The 23,890-nt window shown below is 38.3% G+C and overlaps 3 protein-coding genes across 3 annotated transcripts in view; 2 read left to right on the top strand and 1 right to left on the bottom strand.

Moving 5' to 3' along the window:
• Positions 1-6,393, top strand: part of Atg2 (Autophagy-related 2) — a 42,471-nt gene extending 36,078 nt beyond the window's left edge. The window contains exons 31-37 of the mRNA XM_088257795.1: positions 670-840; positions 1,336-1,528; positions 2,416-2,562; positions 3,472-3,599; positions 3,680-3,834; positions 3,958-4,095; positions 4,565-6,393. Coding sequence (XP_088113921.1) covers positions 670-840; positions 1,336-1,528; positions 2,416-2,562; positions 3,472-3,599; positions 3,680-3,834; positions 3,958-4,095; positions 4,565-4,783 — 1,151 coding nt within the window. The 3' untranslated portion in view covers positions 4,784-6,393. The remainder of the gene's footprint in view (positions 1-669; positions 841-1,335; positions 1,529-2,415; positions 2,563-3,471; positions 3,600-3,679; positions 3,835-3,957; positions 4,096-4,564) is intronic.
• A 1,564-nt stretch (positions 6,394-7,957) lies between these two features.
• mRpS5 (mitochondrial ribosomal protein S5) lies at positions 7,958-17,099 on the bottom strand. The gene is made up of 7 exons (XM_088257794.1): positions 16,910-17,099; positions 16,582-16,801; positions 15,703-15,836; positions 14,522-14,616; positions 12,478-12,613; positions 11,456-11,655; positions 7,958-9,412 (listed from the first exon to the last, which is right to left on the bottom strand). The coding sequence occupies exons 1-7, from the start codon at positions 17,076-17,078 to the stop codon at positions 9,056-9,058; spliced, it is 1,311 nt and encodes a 436-aa protein (XP_088113920.1). The 5' UTR covers positions 17,079-17,099; the 3' UTR covers positions 7,958-9,055.
• Positions 17,100-17,890: 791 nt separating this feature from the next.
• LOC148310818 (zinc finger protein-like 1 homolog) lies at positions 17,891-23,517 on the top strand. Its single transcript, XM_088257793.1, has 6 exons — positions 17,891-18,140; positions 18,219-18,330; positions 19,266-19,459; positions 20,299-20,524; positions 21,682-21,811; positions 22,411-23,517. Exons 1-6 carry the CDS (start codon positions 18,039-18,041, stop codon positions 22,613-22,615), a joined length of 969 nt encoding a protein of 322 aa, XP_088113919.1. The 5' UTR covers positions 17,891-18,038; the 3' UTR covers positions 22,616-23,517.
• The last annotated feature ends 373 nt before the right edge of the window (positions 23,518-23,890 follow it).

Here is a 23,890-nt window from a genome sequence, read left to right as displayed (position 1 = left end):
TCACCAGTACCATGCGAGAGAGATGGTCATACGGAAAATTCATACACTTACCTTTGGACAAAAAAGTTTGAACAAATGATTTATGATGAAGAATCTATATTCTCCCTCTGCGGCCTCAATCCTGTGGATTGGTCTGCAGCAACAAATGACACGTCCTTCGCTATTCCGGTCTATCATGCAAAACCCTATCTATATCTTCTTCTCTTCTTCTGCTTGGTGAAGGCCTTGTGGCCTGTTTTTAAGAGGGGTTAACCTCCTGCGATGTCGATTCCCAGCTGTCAATCCATCTCTTTGGTGGTCTGCCTGGGAGTTGTCACCTTGGGGTTGGCTGTGCAGTGCAATGCGGGGGAGTCTGGATGGTTCCATTCTCCTTGTATACCATTGTCTCTTCGTTGCCTTCCCCACCTTACGACATCTTCGATCTCACATATTTCTCTTATCCTGGTGTTCCTTATTCTATCTCGTAGACTCTTGCCAGATATGCTCCTTAGAGTCTTCATTTCTGACACTCTTAGCACACTCCTGTCTATATACGCAGAGAAAAACAAACTGTTGGCATCCAGGGTTCATAATCATAGAAAGAGTTACCATTGTACAAAATATATCAGATTTTTTTTTTCTTTTGTGATCAGTTTCCGACTCCCGTCTTTATTCTAGTAATGTTTCCAGAGGGTTCCCCGAGCTCCGGGCAGTGGGGCTCCAGCCAGTCCCTGCACAGCGGGGGAGGCTCCCCGCGCCATCCGCCCGCGCCGCCCGTCATGGGGCTGGGCCCCCGGGACCCCGATCTCATGGCCACCAGTGACTGCCCCAGCGAGGACGACATGTCTGTCAGGGACGACGGTAACACCTCTTTCAATATCATCAAGCACATAATCTCAAGGTCATCAAGTACATACTCTCAAGGTCATCAAGTACATACTCTCAAGGTTATCATGTACATAATCTCAAGGTTATCAAGTACATTCCCCTTATAGACTTATTCACAATCTCGGTTAACCTCACCAGTCACTAAGTATATAGTGAGACATTAAGGTGGAGACTGGCCGGAGCATTTCGTCGTAACATAACGTCGTAACGTCGCTCGCGGCGAGCATCAGCGAGCATCCGAAAACTATGGATGGAGTGCTCGGCTCGGTGTACTGACTGCCTGAATGCCCGCATAGTAACGTAACACGTTACGACGAAATGCTCCGGTCAGTCTCCACCTTTAGACATGCTGAACTGAGAGATGAACCGCAATATCAAGGCAAGATGCGCTAATAATTCTCTTATTTTTTCAACAATTACTGACCACAAATGATGATTGTTACGTTATGATGATTGTTTTCTCCCCAGACGACTTGAACCCGATGCTACGCTCGTACGAGGCGGAGAAGCTAGTCTCCGAGAACCTGATCCTGCTGGAGGAGGACTGGAGGGGGGGCGCGGCGGGCAGCCGGGGGGGCAGCGTGGGAGGGGGGCGGCGAGGCTCCAGCAGCCTGCCTCGGAGCACCCCGGAACCGTCTGACGACGCCCCCATCTACTTCAGGTTAGCGAGAGGAACTGTAGATAAACATAATGACTTATACTTTTTCCATCAATCTATAATGTGTAATTAGATCGCTCTATCTACATTTTTAGTCAAATACCTAAGTATCTAAGGAATGAAGAAAAGTCCGCCTTAGCAAAAAATACATATATAAAAATTGCATCTGCTTTAGGGAGTCAACATTCCTATTAGGTTAATTTTTATTCATTGATAAGTAACTTTTTTTTAAATTTTATTATTTTAAGGAATAACCCGCTAAGCCTCTACTTTTACAGTCTTATCTTCAAGTAGGAAAGTAATAATAGGGAAGGTAGATGTGAAAAATTCATCACAAACATGCAGACTAATCGAAAACAAATCTTTCTTGAATTTACTTTGCAATTGGCAGGAATCGAACCCGCAACGCCAATTTCGCAGTCGAGCTTCTACCCAACTACGCCGCAGCACCCATTGTGGTGTAGTTGGGCATTTACAGGGCTCACGACTGTCATAGGCTTGGTTAAGTGATCACTTTACACATGTGTAACATTCACCAATTCTACCCATGATTGACAACCACACTACTCAAATATTTTGAAAAAAAAAACTAAGCGGAGATAATCCAGATTTTTGAAGAAGTGTTTGGACACACTTAAAATGTTGTAAATGAATGATCATTCATATGTCATTCTGTTTACATTTTTAGTAAAAAACCTACACTTCTTAGGAATGAAGAAAATAATGCAGAAAAATTGCATCTGCTTTAGCGATTCAACATTCACATTTGAATAATATTTATTCATCAAAAAGTTACTTAAATATGGCCAAGAGTGTTGGCATCTCTATTGTTGTTGGATTGTGAATGGACTATTATTATTATTATTATTGGTGGGTTTTGTCTATTATAGGAATGTGGTGTTCAGCCCCGAGGTGCCCATCCGGCTGGACTACCAGGGCAAGCGGGTGGACCTCACTCACGGGCCGCTGGCGGGGCTGCTCATGGGGCTGGCTCAGCTCAACTGCTCCGAGCTGCGCCTCAAGAAGCTGTCCTTCAGGTAACTGCCGGACGGAGCTCCCATCGCAAGCTTTCAACTCGCATCACCAGTATGCAGATCTACTGGATAGAAGGATTTGAGAAATTATTCATTTTTTTCATTCATTCAAACCCTTATCCGCACCCCAATGGTGCATAGGGCACTGCATCATATAAACGCAGTGTTATCTTGATAGTTGTTAACATATGAAGGAAAGGTGATCAGCCCTCCGCTTCCGATATCAGTCCAAGGTAATATTGAATAAATATGTATTATATAAGAGTGAAAAAAATCACTTATATTTATTTGACCCCCCTGGGAATCGAACCCGGGACCTCTAGTACGGTAGCCGAGCATGCTGACAATTACACTACGGACGCGGACAATTATAGCTAGCTTCAATAGTTGTCACTAGTTTCAATGAAGCCTCAATCTCTTTTATTTATTTTTTTTTGTTTAAAACGGCTAATGCCTTTAACAAGATTAATATGAATACAATATCCAATAAAGATACACCAGTAAAAAGACTCAAAAGAAAATAATATAAAATGAAATGACAAATTGTAACCTTTTGTCGCAAGCACCGATAATACCTGTCTCCCACACACACTATCAGCGACCAGCGAGAGAGTGAAACACAACATTTAAATTTATCCATTATAACACGGAGAAAAAATGCTGAGAAAGTACAGATTTCAAGGTGGAAAACAAATATATTAAATAAATCTATAATCTCAAAAACATTGGCTAACATGTGAAGCCGCGGAATCGGAGAGAACATGGCATAATTTGCATTGTGTACAGATAAAGCAAATGTGGATTTAGCCTAGTACCTCTCCGACGCGCGCTAAGCTTTATTTCTTGTTCTTTTTTATTCTTATCGCCTGATTAAACCTTCATCTTTTGAATAGCCGTTTGATATTTCCGCAGGCACGGCTTGCTGGGATTCGATCGCCTGGTCCGCTGGGCTCTCCAAGAGTGGCTGGCCGACATCAAGAGACACCAGCTCCCGGGGCTGCTGGGTGGAGTGGGGCCCATGCACTCTCTGCTGCAGCTCTGTAAGTTTCCAACCGCTAACTTCTCCACCGGCGTACTGTTCTACAGATCTTAATGATTGTTATCGATGTGTGTCCTTCAGTCCAGGGCATCCGTGACCTGTTTTGGCTGCCCATCGAGCAGTACCAGAGGGACGGCAGACTGGTGCGCGGGCTGCAGCGCGGGGCCAGCTCCTTCACCACCTCCACGGCCATGGCCGCTTTAGACATCACGGCCAGGATCATCCACCTCATACAGGTACGAAGAGTTCGGCTGTCTATCTAGATCCCAATATGTTTTGAGGATTCCCAATAGTCAATCCATCATTCATCTATCTTGGGGCTGGATGTTTGTGCTTTAATGTTTGTGTTACAATTCCAGGCAACTGCGGAGACGGCGTACGACATGGTGTCTCCGCACCCGGGGCTGCGAGGCGTGCGGCGGCGGCGGCGGGAGCGCCCGCGCCAGCCTCAGGACATCCGGGAGGGGGTCACCAATGCCTACCACATCGTCAGGGAGGTTCGTCGCATTCCTTGTGCAATTGGCGCGAGACATTACATTAACAGCTCCCAACTCGCGCCCGAGTATATGTCTTCAGCATGTGGGGCTATCTATGAATGCAAATGTGACTGAACTTGCCAATTTTGGACCAAATGATTTGAGCACACACTGCGCATTCCGTATCCTCTTATATTGTGTCGTGCCGGTAGCCGCACGCAGAGACCTCGTGAACACAGTTCTCCATCCACCTGTCTCTAGCCCGCGACTCCCAGTCACCATCAATCCCGGCCAACCTCAATGTGGCGTTCAGTTGGTCCTTGTACCTCCTGTACTGCCCTCCTCGCTTTGGTCTTCCTTCGAGAAGCTCACAAACAAAATATCTTTGGGCAGGCGCAAGTCATCCATGTGAATGACGGGCCCCGCCCATCTGAGCTGAGCTCTCTAATTGGTGGAAAGGTTATTAACGAAGTTTTGACGTGTTTGACAGGGTCTGAACGAGACGGCGACGGCGCTGACGCAGGTGGCGGTGTCGGAGCGCGCAGCGCGCGGCTATACGGGCGCCGTGGGCGGGGTGCTCCGGCAGCTGCCCCCCACAGCGCTGGCCCCCCTGCTGCTGGTCTCGGCGGCCGCCGCGCGCGTACTGGGCGGCGTGCGCGCCTCCCTGCGCCCGCCCGAGGACCACACCGACAAGTGGCGCCACCAGTAGCTCCTCTCCACACCACCCCCACCGGTGAAAGCCAGCTCGGGAGACATACACCTGATGCAATAACTGCCACACCTGTAATTTTAGGCACCACACCCAATGTAGCAAAGGCCACACCCACAAGGGAAGGCACCAAGCTCAATGTAACAAAGTCCACACCTGCAAGTGAAGGCAACAAACCCATGTAACAAAGACAACACCCGCAACTGAATGCAACAAACCTATTGTAACAAAGACTACACCCGCAAGTGAAGGCACCAAACCCAATGTAACAAAAACTACATCTACAAGTTAGGCACCAAACCCCATGTAACAAAGACCACATCCATAAGTAAGGAACCAAACCAAATATAACCAAGACCACACCTAGAAGTAAAGCACCAAACCCAAAGTAACAAAGACCAAACCCACAAGTAAAGGCATCACACCCAATGTTACAAACACCATACCCACATATGAAGCCATCACACCCAATTCACACTGTCCAGAACAAAAACTCTCTACTTCTTTTTTTCTCAGACCGAGCTAATGTGTCATTATTATCGAAAAACTTATTTTTATACTGATAGGTGCTTTAAGTTAGTTATTTTATTTAAGGCTATTCAGAGCCTGGAGGATTTGTAAGCTTTTAGATGCAAGTGCTTAAAAAAGACAAATGCTCTGTTTTTTTTTTTTTAATTATACTTGCATCGCTATCGTGTTCTCTCGACTACCAATATTGTCCAGCTCAGGTGACATCTGTATGTAGGTGGGAAGTTGGTGATTGAAGCATATAAAATACTCTGTAAATAGATATTAAAGTTAATGTATAGTTAAGATTGAACTTGCATACATCGCTCACTCCTTTCAAGAACGTCATAAATCAAAAATTGCCAATTTTCAGTTGTGCATGTTTTCGGAATGCCCAGAAAATGTACTATATCCCCCAGCAAGAGAGGCATTTTTTTAACTTAGTATTTACCCGCTACAGGGCAGAAAATGTTGTTTTGCATTTTGATGAAAAGGTATTGTTTAATTATTTTTTTAAATTCGATTCCCAGGGGGGGTCAAATAAATATAAGTGATTTTTTCACTCATATATTTATTCAATATTACCTTGGACTGGTACCGGAAGCGGAGGGCTGATCACCTTTCCTTCAAGTGTTAACGATCGAGATAACACTGCGTTTATATGATGCAGTGCCCTATGCACCATTGGGGTGCGGATAAGGGTTTGAATGAATTTTTTAAATAAACTTAATATTTTTCAAATGGAGAAAAAACCTTCAGGTTTTACCTAAAAAGATATGATGCACAGTAAAAAGTTCAATAAGTGGCTTGATATTTATTTTTAATACATTGTCTTATATTTTTAAACTTTAAAAACGTTGTCCTGAAAAATCAAGTTTTTTTATTTATGACGTTCTTGAAAGGAGTGAGCGACATGTGATAAACATATCCTATTGTACGCTTGTCTGCCTTATTTACCGGTTTTAAGTGTAATACAGTGAAACCTCCATTCAACGCCATTTCACAGGTCTCCTATTATTTGGGAATACCGTGTACTTCATTCAAATATAGCCTCTACTTAATGAACTCAAAACCTAGATACATTTTTTTTAAACATGTTTTTTTTTTTAATTATTTTAATATTTTTTTGTATTAAAAATACCACCAATTATGGTGTGCTTCTTTAACTGTAGCTCTCTATTTAAAAAAATAATAAAAAACAAACAATTTGGCACCTTTCCTCAAGAAACTTAATTAGCAGCATATTTGTACAGCTTGTGGACAAACACGGGTATGCAACCCCGAGTGTCTAAGTGATTGCTGTTTTTCTCTTTTCCTATCTCGTTTCGCTTTCCATATAGCAGTAATGGTTTAACGCTGGGCTGAGCTCCTTCGCTTTAGTATACCAATGAATATATTTATTTATTAAACTTATACAAAACAACAGATAATCAAATATATTCCCTAAATCCAAGAATCTGGAGTGTAAGACTGATCACCTTGCCTTCATATTATTAATGATCAAGTTGACACTGCATCAATATGATGTGGTGCCATCATGCACCATCCAGGCCAGATAGGAGTAAAAAAATATCTAGACTTTTTATTCAAAGGGAATATGGAAGTACGGGTACTTACTGGCCTCGCGACCCATCATCAGCTGGCTTAAGTGATCGCTTTACTAATTTATTGTATATAAATGTCAAATAGAGGTTTCACTGTTTACATTTGACGCCTTTTGTGATTCATTAAAGTCTTTAAATGTGTGATTAGATTGTCGTCAGTTCTAAATGAAAATATGTATAGCTTTGTATACAGCATGCTCATGGCAGATTTCAAATGAAGATTTTTTTCTTAAAATAACTTTTAAATTATTTTTGATCAAAATGTGTATGTATGCATAATACATAAGTATAATTGTAATTTTTATGTAAAATAATTTTTGTGCTATATTTTTATGTGGATAGTTTTTAAATATTTGAAAAAGTGATTTATTAGTAATGTAGTTAGGATTTTAATTGTATTTAAATTTTAAATGATTTTATCAAAGACAAAAGCTACGCAATGCGTACGCATAGTTCGGCACTAACTAATAATATTTTTTGAATATCTTATAAGCAAATATAGTGCCAATCTATTCATTATTTTATATTTTAAGAAATCCTCGAGTATCCGATACTCAAATAGTCTCTCCCTGTAAAAAAATATCGCATCAATATGTTGTACAAATATTAATGTTTGCAATCTTTGTGTCATTAGTGAATACTTAGTGTGAATGATGCATTTTTTATTATTTGCAATATTTAATTTTCTTGTATATATATATTTATACAGCGGTAGTCATTATGAGAGGTTTCTCATAATGAGTAATTCGCGTAACAAGCAGAAAAAAGTAAAAAGTTGTTCCCTTAACTAGCGACATTTTGCATAACGAGTTACAGAGGAAGGGCAAGTCCCTTTTTCACATTCACTTGTGAGCCGGGACTTCTGTGCCAGTCAAAACAAATAATGTTTCGTTTAACGAGTAAGATTCTGGAACGAATAATGCTCGTAATAAGAGGTTCCGCTGTATATATATAAATTTACATTCATATTGTGTATATAACAAATTTGATTGTTTGAGAGTTGTATTTTTATACTGTGTGTGCAATACATATTTATAAAATAAAGAAATCAAACAAAAATGTGTTTTATTTATATTTATATTTAATTTTTGAAAAGATTAGGAAGTTTTTACGGTGGTATGGACATGTGGAGCGAATGAATTACGAGAGAATGACTAAGAAAATATATGTGGGGAATGTGAGAGGGAAAACAGAACGAGGACGACCAAAAAAGACTTGCACAATCAGATCAATAAGAACCTAAAATCTGGTGGTGTCAAAAGTCTGCGTAAACAGAGGGCATGTATGACTAGATGTATGGATGTGAAGGAGGCGAGGAGTGTTCTGTCAGGACAGAAGTGTGGCGTTCCATCCTTTCAGCCTACCACTGCGGGAAACGGTGTGATGGTAGTAGTAGTAGTAGATTTCATTAACATTGTAATGATTCCATTAATAACAACACAGTTTTTTCATAAATTCATTTCATTCTACAAAAACTATTAACAAACCTATATTACAATATCATTCACTCTTAATAACATTTTATCACTAATACAATAACATTTCATCTGGCCACATGTGGACTGCTATTCTATGTGTTCCGTCAATGTTAAAAGTATAATGAGAGCACTTATGGTAGAATGCAAAAACCCAATTTTTTTCAATATACGTCATTTTTCGCTATTTCGCGATTCGTTATATCGCGATTCTACTGTATTATCAAATGAAAAAAAAGTTATTATTGTTATTGCAGATGCATTGTAGGTACATTGTATAATGGGTAGCGTATTCAGCTACCGTGCTGGAGGTCCCGGGTTCGATTCCCAGGGGGGGTTAAAATAAGTATTAGTGATTTTACACTACAAAATTTGATACCCTGGACTAGCCCCTGAAGCGCAGGAGTAGCAGAGATAACGCTGCGTCAATATGATGCAGTGCCCTATGCACCATTGGGTGCAGTTAATGGCTAGAAGACCACAAATCCGTATTCTAATAATAACCAAAAATGGAATATTGATACTTCACATTATAGTGGTTTGTGGAACCCTTTGCATTATTCGTCTTCTGCGTATCTACTATGGTGTGGTGTACACTCTTATTGCACTATAGTTTCTGCGAGCAGTACAAATTTGAGCGTGCCAATTATACTTTTGATTTTAAGGAAACGGTCAAAGCGGTAATTTTATTCCTTGGGCGGAAGGGGCGCCTCGGGATACTTGTCCGTGAGGAAACTCCTCAGCTCCCCGAACTCGGTCATCATGTCTATCTTGACCTTGTCGTGGTTCCGCCGCTTCTCCATCTTCTTGAGGTGGATGGGCCAGTGGCGCAGCTTGGTGTAGAAGGGCAGGCTGCGGCGGGGCTTGCGCACGACGCGGTCGCACAGGGCGTAGCGCGTGAAGTCCAGGTCCTCGTTCTTGGGGATCTCTCCCAGCGAGCGCACCCTGGACGGGGTCGCCACCACCTTCGGGAAGTTGTGGTTCTCCTCCTTGAACTCCACCAGGTGGAGCTTTTTCTCTTCTGCCAGCTGCTGGTGGGATTTCTGCAACAAACAATATTGATTATTTTTCTTTTAACTAAATAATGATAGACAGCTCTTTTAACACATACAGACGCTGTGGCGTAGTTGGGTAGGTTCTCGACTGCGAAACTGGTGTCGCGGGCTCGATTCCCACCGATTGCAAAATGAATTCAAGAAATATTTATTTTCAATTGGTTTGGGTGTTTGTATTTTTCACATTTACCTTCCCTATCCTTACTATCCTACCTACATACAAGCCTCTTAAATTAGGGGTTTCGCAGGTTATTCCTTTTGAAAAATAGGGCGATTCAGCGCGGATGAGTTATTACTACAGTGTTGTTTCGATCATCAACAACACAAATACGAGTTGATCAACCGTGCGCCTCAGGTGATATGAAATAATAAATTTAATGAATTGATAAAAAATAAAATGGACTTAACCGTAAGAGTGTTGAGAATCAATATATTAGGGGTACCCAGAATTAATGTGGTTTTTTTAGCGTTCCATTTTTCACAAATAATATTCACAAATATTTTATAGTGAAAAATAGAAATACATTTTTTGTAAAAACCTTTCGTATTATACTAAAATGTCCACTAAATTTGAAGCGGACCATTTTTGCAAAAGTCTTTTTAAAAGCAATTTTAGCGTACATACATATAAGAAAAAATCTTTGCACTGAAACAATTAAATTACTAAACTTTACAAATATTTGAATTTTAATGGTGAAATTTTAATAGTTTTTGGCCAAAAACCAAAAGCTTTTCTGTGCTTTTGTGGATTTGCAGAAAGCGTATGACCGAGTTGATAGAACGAAGCTATGGAAGGTGTTATCTGAGTATGGGGTAAGCAGTAAACTTATCCAAGGCATAGCATCCTTGTACGAGGATAGCACTGCATGCATAAGGGTAAGTGGTTCATTTTCATCCTGGCTTAGCATCTCTAAAGGTGTTAAACAGGGATGTGTAATGTCACCGTGGCTGTTTAACCTATACATGGATAATTGCATGAAAGAACTGAAAGATCTAAATGTCGGAGCTAGAATGAATAATTTGACTGTCTGTTGCCTTTTGTATGCTGACGATGCTGTTCTTCTTGCCGATAGCAGAGAAGACCTGCAGGCGTTGGTGACAAAAGTGTATAATGTGTGCAAGGAAAGTGATCTATTGATGAATGTTAGCAAATCCAAGATTATGGTTTTTGAAAGAGAAGAATGCAGATCTGAATGTGAAATATTGGTAAACGGAGAGATTTTGGAACAGGTAGATGATTTCGTGTATTTGGGTAGTATGTTTTCTAGGGATGGAAAGATTGATAAAGACATAGAAAGGAGAGTGAATGCTGGGAACAATGTGAATGGTGCACTGAAATCAGTTATAGCAAATAAAAACCTATCAGCGGAAGCTAAACTGGCAGTGCACAACGGAGTCCTGGTTCCAACTCTAATGTATGGAAGTGAAACATGGAGTTGGCAAAAGAAGGTTGAAAGTAGACTGAATGCAGTCGAAATGCGATCTCTCAGAAGAATGTGTAACAAAACGATGTATGATAGATGTGCGAATAGTGAAATAAGGAAGGAATGCAAAGCTGAGATAAGCATTATCGATAAAATTAAGAAAGGTGTGTTGAGATGGTTTGGACATGTAGAACGAATGAGTGAGGAAAGAACGGTAAAAAAAATTTACGAGGCGAATGTTAGCGGGAAAAGAAGCAGAGGAAGACCGAGAAAAACATGGCACGATCAGGTATGCCAAATACTTGAAAGTGGTCAGGTTAGGAGTCGTAACAATCGGCGGGTATGTATGAGGAGATGCATGAACGTGGAAGAGGCGAAGAATGTTTGCAAGGACAGAGTGGTGTGGCGCTCTATTCTCTCTGCCTACCCCTGCGGGGAAGCGGCGTGATGGTTAGTTAGTTTTTTTTATTTTTTTAAATTTTTAGGGTCACAGGTTACTTATAACACTGTGTCAATGTGATGCAGTGCCATACACACCATTGGATGATTATAATGTCTAACATTCCAATAAACAATTTGCGGTAATGAAACAAGAAGTATTAAACACCTGCTGCAGCAGGCCGATGAAGAAAGTCCTGACGATGTTCTGCAGGTTGAGGGAGCCCTCCAGTTTGGCGTAGAGGTCCTTGATGCCCGCCATGCGGCAGATGGCGATGATGGCGCGGTGGCACCTCAGCCCGTAGCCCTCCGGCTGCTTCTTGACAAACACCTTGGTTTTCCAGAACTGCGCGAAGAAGTCGTGGTAAACTGGAACGGAATCACACGCGGTTATTCCACATAACGGAGTAGGGATAATTTGTATTTAATCTCTGATGAATTATTAACCTATCCGCATATCATTTTTTTTTCAAAACATGTATATAAAGACACTAATTGAATGTATCCCCGCAAGTAAGAAAGTTGCCCCGCCCCGAGGGGAGGTGATACGGTTTGTCAAACAATGAGGCGCTAATATTTTGCACCTGATAAAACGAGAACAAACAAAGAAATAATCGTTAAATGCAGAAAAAGGTACCGCGCACTAAACAGATTGATGTTTGTGGAACAAAACAGTCCGACCAATCACAACGCTCGCGTGTTTGAGGCATCAACGGCGTTCAAATTCAACCCAGTTATAAAAATAAAATTATAACTTTTACTGTTTTACCAATAAATATGGTACATACAACTATTATGCACGTATTTTACCGTATGTCTAGATCAGAAATGCGATTAATTAACAAGAAAACTTGAAACAATAACTCAATAAAACATATTATACCCGGGATGTAAAGTTTTGATTTCTAACTGATTTTAGTTGATATTTCAATCAAAAGGATAATTCTATCCTTACAGGGACATCTTTGGTCAAGTGTTGTCAATCGATTTGTATTAAAATTATAAGAAATAATGCATTACAAAAAGCTGATTTGTAGATATCACACGAAAGTATGTTTATAATATGAACTACCACGAATGGGCGTGGCTTAAACTGCGGCCGATTTGCAAATGTAAAAACATACCAACCGCCAACGTTTGGCGGCAGGTAGGCGGATGGGTTAGTGAAGGATTAATCTGGGATGAACCAACCGGTGTGATCGTTGTAGAGGTCCACCATGATGAGTTTCTGCGCCGCCCGATTCTTTGCTTTCCTCAGAGCCGCAGTTCCCATGCGCCCCTTGCCGATTGCAAACCCGACGAGGCCTTTCTTGTTACCCGTCACAACCTGCAATCGTCACCAACCATTACACATCCATTCTTCCTCTGGCTACCGGCACAAGTTGTGCAGAGGGCAGCATCTAATCCACAGTGTCAGCTTTATCGGGCTTATAAGCTCTTTATATACAGTACAATTGCGATATAATGAATCGCGATATAGCAAAAAATGACTTTTTTTTTTTTTTTTTTTTTTATATACTTATTAATTTTAAATCAAACACAGATTTTTTGAGTCTACTAAGTTGTATTTTATTAACAAAAAACACAAAAAATTATACTGTGACAATTGTTTCGCCTTGTTAGGGCATTATCAAACGAATGCATTCGTTTGATAATGCCCTAACAAGGCGAAACAATTGTCACAATATAATTTTTTATGTGTTTTTTGTTAATAAAATACAACTTAGTAGACTCAAAAAATCTGTGTTTGATTTAAAATTAATACATAAATTAAAATGGAGTTCTACAAATTAAACGCCAAGTCAATAAATAAAAATGACGTATATCGAAAAAAAAAATATTTATTGATTTTACTTTATTCGATACATTTATGTAAATTCATAACGAAATAAAAAATGTTAAGATGAAAATATTTCAAAGCAGCGCCGCAGCCATATGCTGATGGTTTTATGGAAAAGTAATTTAGAGTAATTAGTAATTAGAGTCAATGAGTCAGTGAAATGTTTTACTTTAGCAATAATAATTCTTTAGTTGTGTCTCCTACTTTAAAAATCCGCCAGATCCAATTTTATAAGATTTTAAAATAAATACTCTATCGGAATACAAATTGAGGGTTTTATTATTTAAAATACTTAAAAACAGTGTTGTATTTCAAATCTCGCTATATTCATGGAACTTGCCTTGTGACCCATATCGGCTAATCAGAGAGCGGGGATAGGTCAAAAATTAAGATGACGTCATTATTGGTTTGTGTCTTGTGTTTTATTTAAATATTGAAAAAAAATTAAATTTTTAAAATTCTCTATTTCATAATATTTTATCTAAAGACAAATCTTTTAAACATAAATGTTACCCGGAGAATTTTGCATTTTTTGGATAATCGACTTACATGGATCTGGCGGATTTTGAAAGTATACACATATCATTGTATATATTAAAATAAAAGTGGAATTTGATCCAATAATTTTGTTTTATTATGGATACATTACCAAAAAACTTAAAAATTAGGGTGATCAGTCCTGCACTTCCGATTTATATATTATTCACATATACATTGGTAAGTAAGTGAAAAAACTAAGAGTGAAGGGCGTGACTGCTATGTGGTAAAGTAAATGGAGGAGGAACAGTAGTTGCTGCAGGAGAGGAAAACGAGAATAGCAGGAATTTCTGGGGCCATTTCTGTAACCATACTCGTACTAGCTTGTATGAGTTGTCGATATACGCCCGTAATGTTAAAGTTAGCGATCTTGGTTTCTATGCTGAAGGTCCCTGAAACACCCCGGACTGGGACCCGAAGCACAGGACTGGTCACCTTGCTATCATGTACCATAACACCGCGTTGATGAGACGTAATGCCCTATGCACTATTGTATGCAGACGAGGGTTGGAAGGAGAATAATGTATACAAGTCATTTGAGGAAATTGATAGTGGGATTTCTTCGATTTTCAAATTTTTCAATTTATTTTAAAGTCATTCAAAGGTGATAGCTTGTTCAATTGGGTTCAACATCAGTTCAGGCGATGCATACTATATTTTTTTAAACCCTTATTCGCGCTCAATGTTGCATAGGGCACTGCATGTTAACACATGAAGGAAAGGTGATCAGTCCTCCGCTTCAGGTACCAGTTTAGGGTAATATTGAATAAATATTATAGTGAAAAAATCACTTATATTTATTCGACCCCCCCCTAGGAATCGAACCCAGAATACGAGTTGACCCGTGGAAGCACTCACCAAAGCAGATAGTGTCCTAGTCCTTCCGAGTCCGCCCCTCATGGTGAGGAGAGACTTAAATTGAAGAACTATCGTGTCAAAGTCTTCAAATTTTTCTGAAAAATAAACTGTTATTAATTTTACTGTTTTACAAAAATGTTAATATATAACCCTTCACTGGGATTTTAGTCTACCAATTTCGAGACGTACCAGTCTCTTCGTCAGGAAAATCACTACACCAGCATGCAAATAATGCTACACGTCACTAACATAGCACTATTCACACATTCAAAACTACACAAAATGTTTGTGATCCATGCAATGTAATCATATGCGACCAAAATGCTTTTTTTCAACAGCTTTTTTAGCTCAAAATCCATTGAACTTACGTAGTAAAACACGCAATACTAAGCATCGCTCATGGCGTACAGGTGCTTCTTAAGAGCTGCTGTCACTTAGAATTTTCGTTGTTGTTTTCGATTGCATTATTGTTTCAAGAATTTTATATTATAATATTTCCATTGCTTCACAAACATTTTATAATGAAACATATTAGAAATGTGTGCTTTCTATTTTTTTTTCTATTTAATCAGACTGAGCTACTGCAACACATGGCTGGGTACAGCTAAATTGAGAAATGAGAAAGCGACGATCCGAACCTGGTAAATTTAAAGATATTATATGAAGTGAAACCTCTATCTATCATTTTTAAAGGGACCTATTCTTCATCAATATCGACCTCATCTCAGCTGTCCAAATTTAAAACACGTACGTACGTTTTTTTTTGCATTTTTGGACTAAGTAGAATCTACTTAGTCCAAAAATGCAAAAAAAACATACAACAAAAAGAATGTCCATTACTGTGTTTTGAGTTTGGACAGCCGATCTGCTGTATCCATCAACCTTATGTCACACAAGCACAAAATATTGAAAAATAGTTACTTTCCCACACGTTGGAATATTGTCGTCGAATGTAACAAAATTGAGAAAGATGTAAAAAAACGGACAAAATATATATCAAATGTGCAGCGTAATTCGAACGATGAATGCGGTAAATGGTGATAGTGAAAAGATTATTGCGATTTATTTTTGTATGAAATGAATTTGGGGTAGAAGAAATAAACGACACATCCGGGAAAACGATCATTCGAGGCATGAAAGATAGAGGTATCTGGATAAAAATAAAAGAAGACCAAATTTACCATCTCCTATGGGGTCTGGTGGCCCGATACTGCGGCCGGGCAGCTTGGCCCCCGACCAACCCCTCTCTATAGGGGTCAGCTTCAGTCTCCGGAACCCTCCCATGGAATCACGCAACTTTATCAGCTTGTTTATCCTGCAATATATATATATATATATATATATATATATATATACAAAAGTAGTATCATTAAGAATATTCGGGCTAACAAAAATTAACCGCTTCATACTTGGGTTTTTTTTCTCTCGCAACAATAGGACTAAAATATCAGGTTATTTTACTATTTATTTAAAGAGTTTACATAATTTAAAAGTCATCCACAGTCCAAAAAAACAAAAGAGAAGCAGTTAAAAGAATTCAAACAAGTATATAATAATAAAGAAATAAATGTTTTTTCATTAAAGTTAAAACCGAAGAAATGATGAGGGTCAAGTGGCAACTGGCAAGCTCAGTCGAGTTGTTTATCTTATGTAACACAAACAAGTGGAAACACACAAGCAGTGCTTAGGTTGGCGCGATATGACATATGCACCACTGCAAACACTGCTCGTTCAATAGCATGAAGCGGTTATAAACATTGCACATGTGCGGATCTTCTTTTAAACAAATCTAAACCTCTAATTTTTTAAAATTTGATATTACAAAGGCATAGATTTGCTATTGAGATATGGAAAATGTTGTAAAAGCGTGAATATGTGAATTCATAAATTATATATACATCACTCATAACGTGTATGTATTGTTTTATTAGTTAACTTCTTTAATGATAAAAAAAATTGTCCCATCCAATGGCGGTAGACCCACAAACTTTGAGAAATATTTCAATAGAAAACAGCATTATTTAATACTGAAATACCAGGTTTATAAAATAAATTCGCACCTTTCAGGGTCTTCCGGTAGTTTCTGTTGCGTGACTAGTTCTTTTCCCCGGATCACAGCGGTGGAGAGTCCAGGCCAGACTATGTTATCCTTACCAAACCCTATTATTTGGCCTTTATTAAGATCCTTCGCTCTCCTGCTCCCCGCACCTCTCCCGCGACCTTTCTTAGCGCCGGCATTACTTACGGACGTTACACTTTTCCATAACTTATCAGCAGGTACTGAAAAGAAAATAAACCAAATCAAACAATAATAATAAAAAAGTCAAACAATAATTGTAAAAAGCAGCGATATTTTGGTTATGAAAAACATAACCTATGAGTACTTACGTTTATTGAAAAAACTGGTATATCTGACAATATTCAAATTGTGACTATTCCTTTGAACTGAATCATGATGAGAAATCTTTTGACTTAAAATTATAGTACTCCTATTGAGTGATAGACTCTGGAGAGGTTTAATCAAAGTATTACAGAGCCCAGCCGCTCTGACAGCCATTTTCAGCGATTTTCAATTTCCAATTTTTCATAGATTAACAATTTAAAGACTGTAGGAAAAAAGTAAATTTTTCTATGATAGTGTCTACGGCTACAATTTTTGTTATTAATGGTCTTAATGACACTATTTTCCAGCTGATAAAAAACTGTCATCAAAATTAATCTTCAAACATGGAGAATTTTGCCGTGGAAATTTTAAAATGTTAACTTGCGACTACCTGGTACCTGTTAGTCTGACAAAATATCTAGGGTTGTTTTTCTATAAAATGTAACCAAACTTCAAATATTTATTTTACTCCTGCCTAACGTTAAAAATGAACAATAGGACTTAATCCATTACTCGGTGGACCTTTCCGTCACCTAGTTCAACCCTTTAGCCCATTTAAGGTACAGTTAAATTGAATATGACGTACCTTTTGACGATAGCGTTCCATGATAATTTTTTGACAAAAAATCAATCGTTTCGACATTGAGTACTTGAGCCCAACGTTGGGAACCAATTGATCCCACCTTTCTATCTGCCCAATATTTGGTATTCGGTCACTAAATATAAATTGACAGTTAGAAGGTAGTGTTATGGTTACTGTCAGACTGAACCCCATACTGAAAAGGGAAATTAAAAAAAGCTTATACAAAATCATACAGCTTATAACGTATACTGTAAGTTAAATGCAAATTGATATCAAATAAATTAATTTTTGTTACATAATTATTCAATATCGAAATACGCGTGTATTTTCTTTTTACTCACAAACGAGTAGGTATTTTTTAAAAAATCACTTTTTAGACGTAGTAACAATTGTAGTCCCTCGTAGAAAATTTTGACAACTGTACGTGGCCGCTGGTAATTATTTTGCGGCTCCTATTTTTCATTTGTTATTGGATTGTATTTAAAAATAATTCTGTAATAGTTCATTTGATGGAAGTAAACACCCTTCTGTGTTTACTATAAATTATTAAAATGGGTTTATGCAAATGTCCAAAAAGGCGTGTCACCAATCAATTTTGCTTCGAACATCGCGTCAATGTCTGCGAATATTGTATGGTCTCTAACCATCCTAAGGTTTGCCGCTAACTATTATTTGCTTAATCAATAAGCGCTGCATGATCTCGTGTCTTAATAAGTGTTTTATTTTTTTAGTGCATAGTACAGTCATACTTACAATGGTTACAAGACAGCGATTATAATCCGATATGCGAAATTTGCACCAAAACGTTGGAGGAAGAGGAATGTATACGACTCACTTGTTACCGTAAGTTATGTTTTTAAATCGTTCATAATTTGTCTAAATCTACAGAATCCGTAATATTAGATTGGTGCCACATACATGAGCTGGCAATAAATATAGATTTAAAGATAATACCAATATGTTACCTTTAATTGGTATTTACAGAGGGAAAATTATGGGTTTAAAACTGGGTTAAAAAAATAATGAAGATGTCAAAAAATTCTATATTTGTGGCAAAAATGAGCAATTTTTTGTTTTGTTATTATTTTAAAAATGCATTTTAGAGTAGTTTCCTTATGTACATTATAATACACCTCCGTCTTTACACTTTTGTCCACCTCCGTGGTGTAATGGTTAGCGTGTTTAGCTACCGTGCTGGAGGTCCCGGGTTTGATTTCCAGGAGGGGGGGTGAAAATAAATATTATTGATTTTACACTCTAATATTTATTCAATATTACCCTGGACTGGTCCCTGAAGCGCAGGAGTGATCACCTTGCCTTCGTGTAAGCAACAATCAAGATAACACTGCGTCAATACGATGCAGTGCCCTATGCACCATTATGACGTGGAGGGCTGATCACCTTTCCTTCATGTGTTAACAATCAAGATATATACATAGTGCAGGGGTTCACAAAGTGTGCACCGCGGCGCCCTGGTGCGCCGTAGAAAGTAAAGAGGGACGCCGTGAGTCCATCCTCTATCACTATCCCAAACCACACATATTCTCGGGTACCTATATAATTTCTTTTTTGAGAGCTAGCATCTTCTTACCCAATTACTATTATTGGAGGTACCTACCTATTTCTTTCGACTACGATATATGTATATACATATATAGTCACATTGTCTTTTCCAAATAGCTTACTAAAGTAGGGCGCCGTGGCAAAATACTAAACTTGTAAGTGCGCCGCGGGTTTGAAAAAGATTGGGAACCCCTGACATGTGTTATTTGTTCCAGATGTGTACCACTGGTCGTGTGTGGAGTCCACGTTCCGTGCCTTGCCGTCCACCACGGCCCCCGCGGGCTACGGGTGTCCCGGCTGCAAGGCCTACCTGTTCCCCGCGCCCAACCTCGTGTCCCCGGTGGCCGACGTGCTGCGCGAGCGCCTCGCCTCCGTCAACTGGGCGCGACAGGCTCTCGGCCTTCCTCTGGTAAACACAGCTTGCTTATAATCTTACTATGCGCCAACCTTGTGTCACCAATATAGTGACCAATATAGTGTTTAAGTAAAGAATTAGAATATCCTTACTATCCTTTTAACACACTAGGGATGGGAAAGGTATTTTTACCCCTTGGGTGGATTGATGCTTAAGGACGGGAAGGGTATTTTTACCTTCTGCGCCAGCCTCTTTTCTAAGTCAAAAATGAAGGAATTACATGTTTAACGTTTTGTTTATGAATATTATGTACCAATCTCTTTGTTAATGTCTTAACTATACATGTATAAATAATTATCATCCCCGTTGCCAGCGGTCTGCAGCTGTAAAAAACACCCGTCCTAAGTGTGTTAATAATATTTCCTGTAAGATAATTGAAAAGCTTAACACATTGTTGTAATAATTGGTATTCTTATTAGGTTCGTATACTAATTGTAAGTAACTTAATCACAGTAACCGCAAACCCAATTCTGATCTGTACAATGGTTTTTGCCATCTCACGCTCTACCAAAAGGTAGCAAAAGCATGCTTATAAGTGTCTTCCGTGTCTTCTTAACGACGCCTTTAAGCGTTTCCCGCAAGCAGTGTGTAAGATATGTATTTTTTTAAACTTTTCTCAAACAATACGTAACTTGATCTTTGGTTCCCATGAATATTCGAGACAGTCTCAATTTTTTTTCCTAGTTTTCTCCTTCTGGCTAATGGATTGTCCCTTTTCAAATCCTATCACATACCTTTTCCAATATAAGGAATATAGATGTTGTGAATTATCATGTACTTCTAATTTAAATCGCCATAAATTAGCAACATCTTAATCATTTTTAAATGTCCAGTTATCGGATGACATGGACATGAAGGCTTCCATGGACATCCAGGGCTCGCACTACACCGGGTCGGGGGGCGGCACGCCGCAGCGGGGCACGCCGGTGGGCGCCAGCGACGAGGACGAAGCCCTGGCGCGCCCGCATCACCCCGCCGGGCCCCCCTACTCCGTGTTGCAGGTGCAGGAAGACGCCTATGACGCGTCAGCCTTCGGGAATAGGAATGACGTTTTCCAAGGTTAGTATTTTTATACTGTTTTCTGTATACATCGGTAGATTTAGTCAAAGTTAGTTTAGTTAGTATATTCAGACTATAATGAGACTCTGCTTTCAACCAATCATACACTCTGTAGCAAATATAAATACTAAGTACCGAGAATTACTGAATTTCGTAATATTCTAATAGAAAAATATATTACATACTACACAAATAGTCTTCATTTAATCATTTCATTTTGAAAAATTATATTAATATCAAAATATGTAGTATGCTTAAATACACATATTGTGCATGTTTGTATGTCAAAAAAGCGAATATAAAAATATATAAGTAAATTAAACATTTTTTCTCCGCTGTAGGGTAGTAGTTAGCAGTGGCGTGTACAGAGTTTTTAATCAGGGCAGGCAGTAGGAAAAACAGCATTTTATTATGATTTTTTTTTATTATTAACTTGTATATCATAACTCTTATAATGCATGTTTTGTCGTGGAGAAAAAACCGAGCAAAAACTTGTATTTTTAAAAATATTTTTTTAAATCATTATCATCATCACAGTTTTCCATATTTTTTTCATTCCGTTAGGATAGGCACTGCTTATGTGCCTGTATGAAATACACGCGACTGTTAGTTAGCATGTTTTTCATTCCGTTAGGATAGGCACTGCTTATGTGCCTGTATGAAATACACGCGACTGTTAGTTAGCATGTTTTTCATTCCGTTAGGATAGGCACTGCTTATGTGCCTGTATGAAATACACGCGACTGTTAGTTAGCATGTTTTTCATTCCGTTAGGATAGGCACTGCTTATGTGCCTGTATGAAATACACGCGACTGTTAGTTAGCATGTTTTTCATTCCGTTAGGATAGGCACTGCTTATGTGCCTGTATGAAATACACGCGACTGTTAGTTACCATGTTTTTCCGTGCTAGAGGTCGGAGGTTCGATTCTCAAGGCATAAAAATAAATAAGTTATATTTCTCTCTTATACTTATTAATAAATACCCTGTACCGGTACCTGAAATGCTGGGCCGATCACCTTTTCCTCACATTATTAATAATCGAGATCAGTTAACGATAAGATCTGCGTCCTATGATCATGCGATGCAGTGGCTATGCAACACGAGGGGCTAGATGTGTGATGATGCATGTTATTTATGCTATTTTTGTTTGTTAGCGGGAAGTCAAGTTCCTCGAAGAATATTTGAAGACAAAGCGCAAGCTCGACCTAGCACTTCTAGATTCGACCATGACGAAGATAAGTACAAGAGGAAATCAGCTCTGGAGTGGCTTACAAGGTGGTGGAAGTGAGTAAACTAGCATTGTTTTTTTTTTAGAACATTAGCTAGGCAATATTTTTCAACCGACCAACAGACGGTGGTAATAACGGTGTTGCTCTTATTAATTGAATAACAAATTATTTTTAATTCAACATCCACAATAACAAGAATTTTTGTTTTTACAACATTTTTGGAGTGTCCAAATCCTTGTTTACAAATCTGGGTTTCTCCACTTCAAGTTATTTTTACATTTTGACATTTTCGGTCGTCTCCCGGTATGTAAAATAATCCAGTTAGGATCTCGCATACACCTAAATTCAAGGGTCTCTGCCTTTGGGCAGAGACCCTTTTATTTGTAAAAGCTTACTCAAACCAACCATAGATGGCTCCCATGAACTCAAACATAAAGTGTCATGAGATTTATGATATATGTAGGAGTTCCAAAAATTTGAGTAGTGTGGATGTCAATCATGGGTAGAATGGTGAATCTTACACGTCTGTAAAGTAATTAGTTAACCAGCCCATGATAGGTCATAGGCCCTGTAAATATCCAGACTTCCATATTCTTCACCTATATTGAGATGTCAAAATGTAATTTTTGTCGTAACTAAAGTTTTTAATTTCAGAAATACACTACCGCCAGCGCGGAATCGCAGATCAGCCGGTTATCTGAATCGCAGATTCTTCATGGCCGTTATCCTCATTGCTATCGTGGTAGTAACCGTTATCATCATCCTGACCAAGATAGGTCGCTCAGGACTCGACAACGACCCTTTGTTTGACCCTAGATTTAACCCGCAGGTCCAAGTTCAACGTGATATTGAATCATGAAACTAAACATATTTATATCTCAAATGCATAGCGTGAAATGGATTCTAAACGTATTAATTTCCCAGTGAATGATTGTTATGTATTTTTTTTTATATGAAAAGTAATTAATGGATGAATATTCTCGATAAAAGATTGTGTTTAATTCCGTTTGTGTTTTGAATTGAACTCATTTTATTATTTTATTTAATATTCTGGTGCAAATAGTCAATTTTTGATGTTGTAACTACATATTACTTGGCAAAATTGTTTTTAAAATCTCCAAAAAAAAAACAAAAATTCAATGTAAAAAAAAAACAGTAATTGTCTATAACAGATTGATACATTGTCTTTAATTTTAAACTATCTTCGGTTGATTTTCTTGTGAGTTTAAAAGGGTTTTAAGGTCTTTATTAATAGAACCCTTATAAACGCCCGGGAAGACATGTCCCCAAAATATATTTGATTGAGTTCTGTAGTCATTTATTTGATACTTGTATGTGCGTATAGTATATTAAAGTTTGATAAACTAAATGAATTTCATAATGAAATTATTATTCTTTAGTGTTATGTACATAGTTTAATTAAATTGGGTATTTCGTATACACTTAATTAAATTGAAAAGAAAGAGTTGAGTTTTGAACTAGCTATTTGCGCGTTGTTTTCATGTATGGTTTTAGAAATTATTTATATTCCGCAGTTTCTTGCTTCCAAAGTATAAACGAGAATTGCTTAAATTTGTTTTATTTTGATTTAATTAATGTACTAAATCTAACACCATTGATTATATATGAAATAATGTATTATTTAGTGATAAAGAAAGAATAAGACCAATATTTTGTAAAACAGTCAGTGCATTTTAATTTAGATACTAAGATTATATTTTTTTCTTTAGAGGTCTTAATAAATATTTGTTTTATTTATAATGAACCGAGTTTTATTCTATCCAACCTTTAAACCAATTATTTATTTATAAGACCGAGAAAAACTTGGCACGATCAAGTATGCCAAATACTTGAAAGTGGTCAGGTTAGGAGTCGAAACAATCAGCGGGTATGTATGAGGAGATGCATGAACGTGGAAGAGGCGAAGAATGTTTGCAAGGACAGAGTGGTGTGGCATTCTATTCTCTCTGCCTACCCCTGCGGGGAAGCGGCGTGATGGTTAGTTAATTAGTTAGTTAAAACAAATAATATTACTATAATAAAATACAATGCACATTCTTTTTTAATATAAGTTTTACGAATATAATATATCAGATGAAAAAATAATTTGAAGTGAAAGTTCCTTTCACGATTG

This window comes from Brachycentrus maculatus, unplaced genomic scaffold (assembly GCF_059751285.1).
Source record: "Brachycentrus maculatus isolate JH-2025_06_01 unplaced genomic scaffold, ASM5975128v1 h1tg000087l, whole genome shotgun sequence".
Classification (NCBI taxonomy): domain Eukaryota; kingdom Metazoa; phylum Arthropoda; class Insecta; order Trichoptera; family Brachycentridae; genus Brachycentrus; species Brachycentrus maculatus.
The sequence above is the reverse complement of the archived record's forward strand: the minus strand, read 5'-3'. Positions and strand labels throughout refer to the sequence as shown.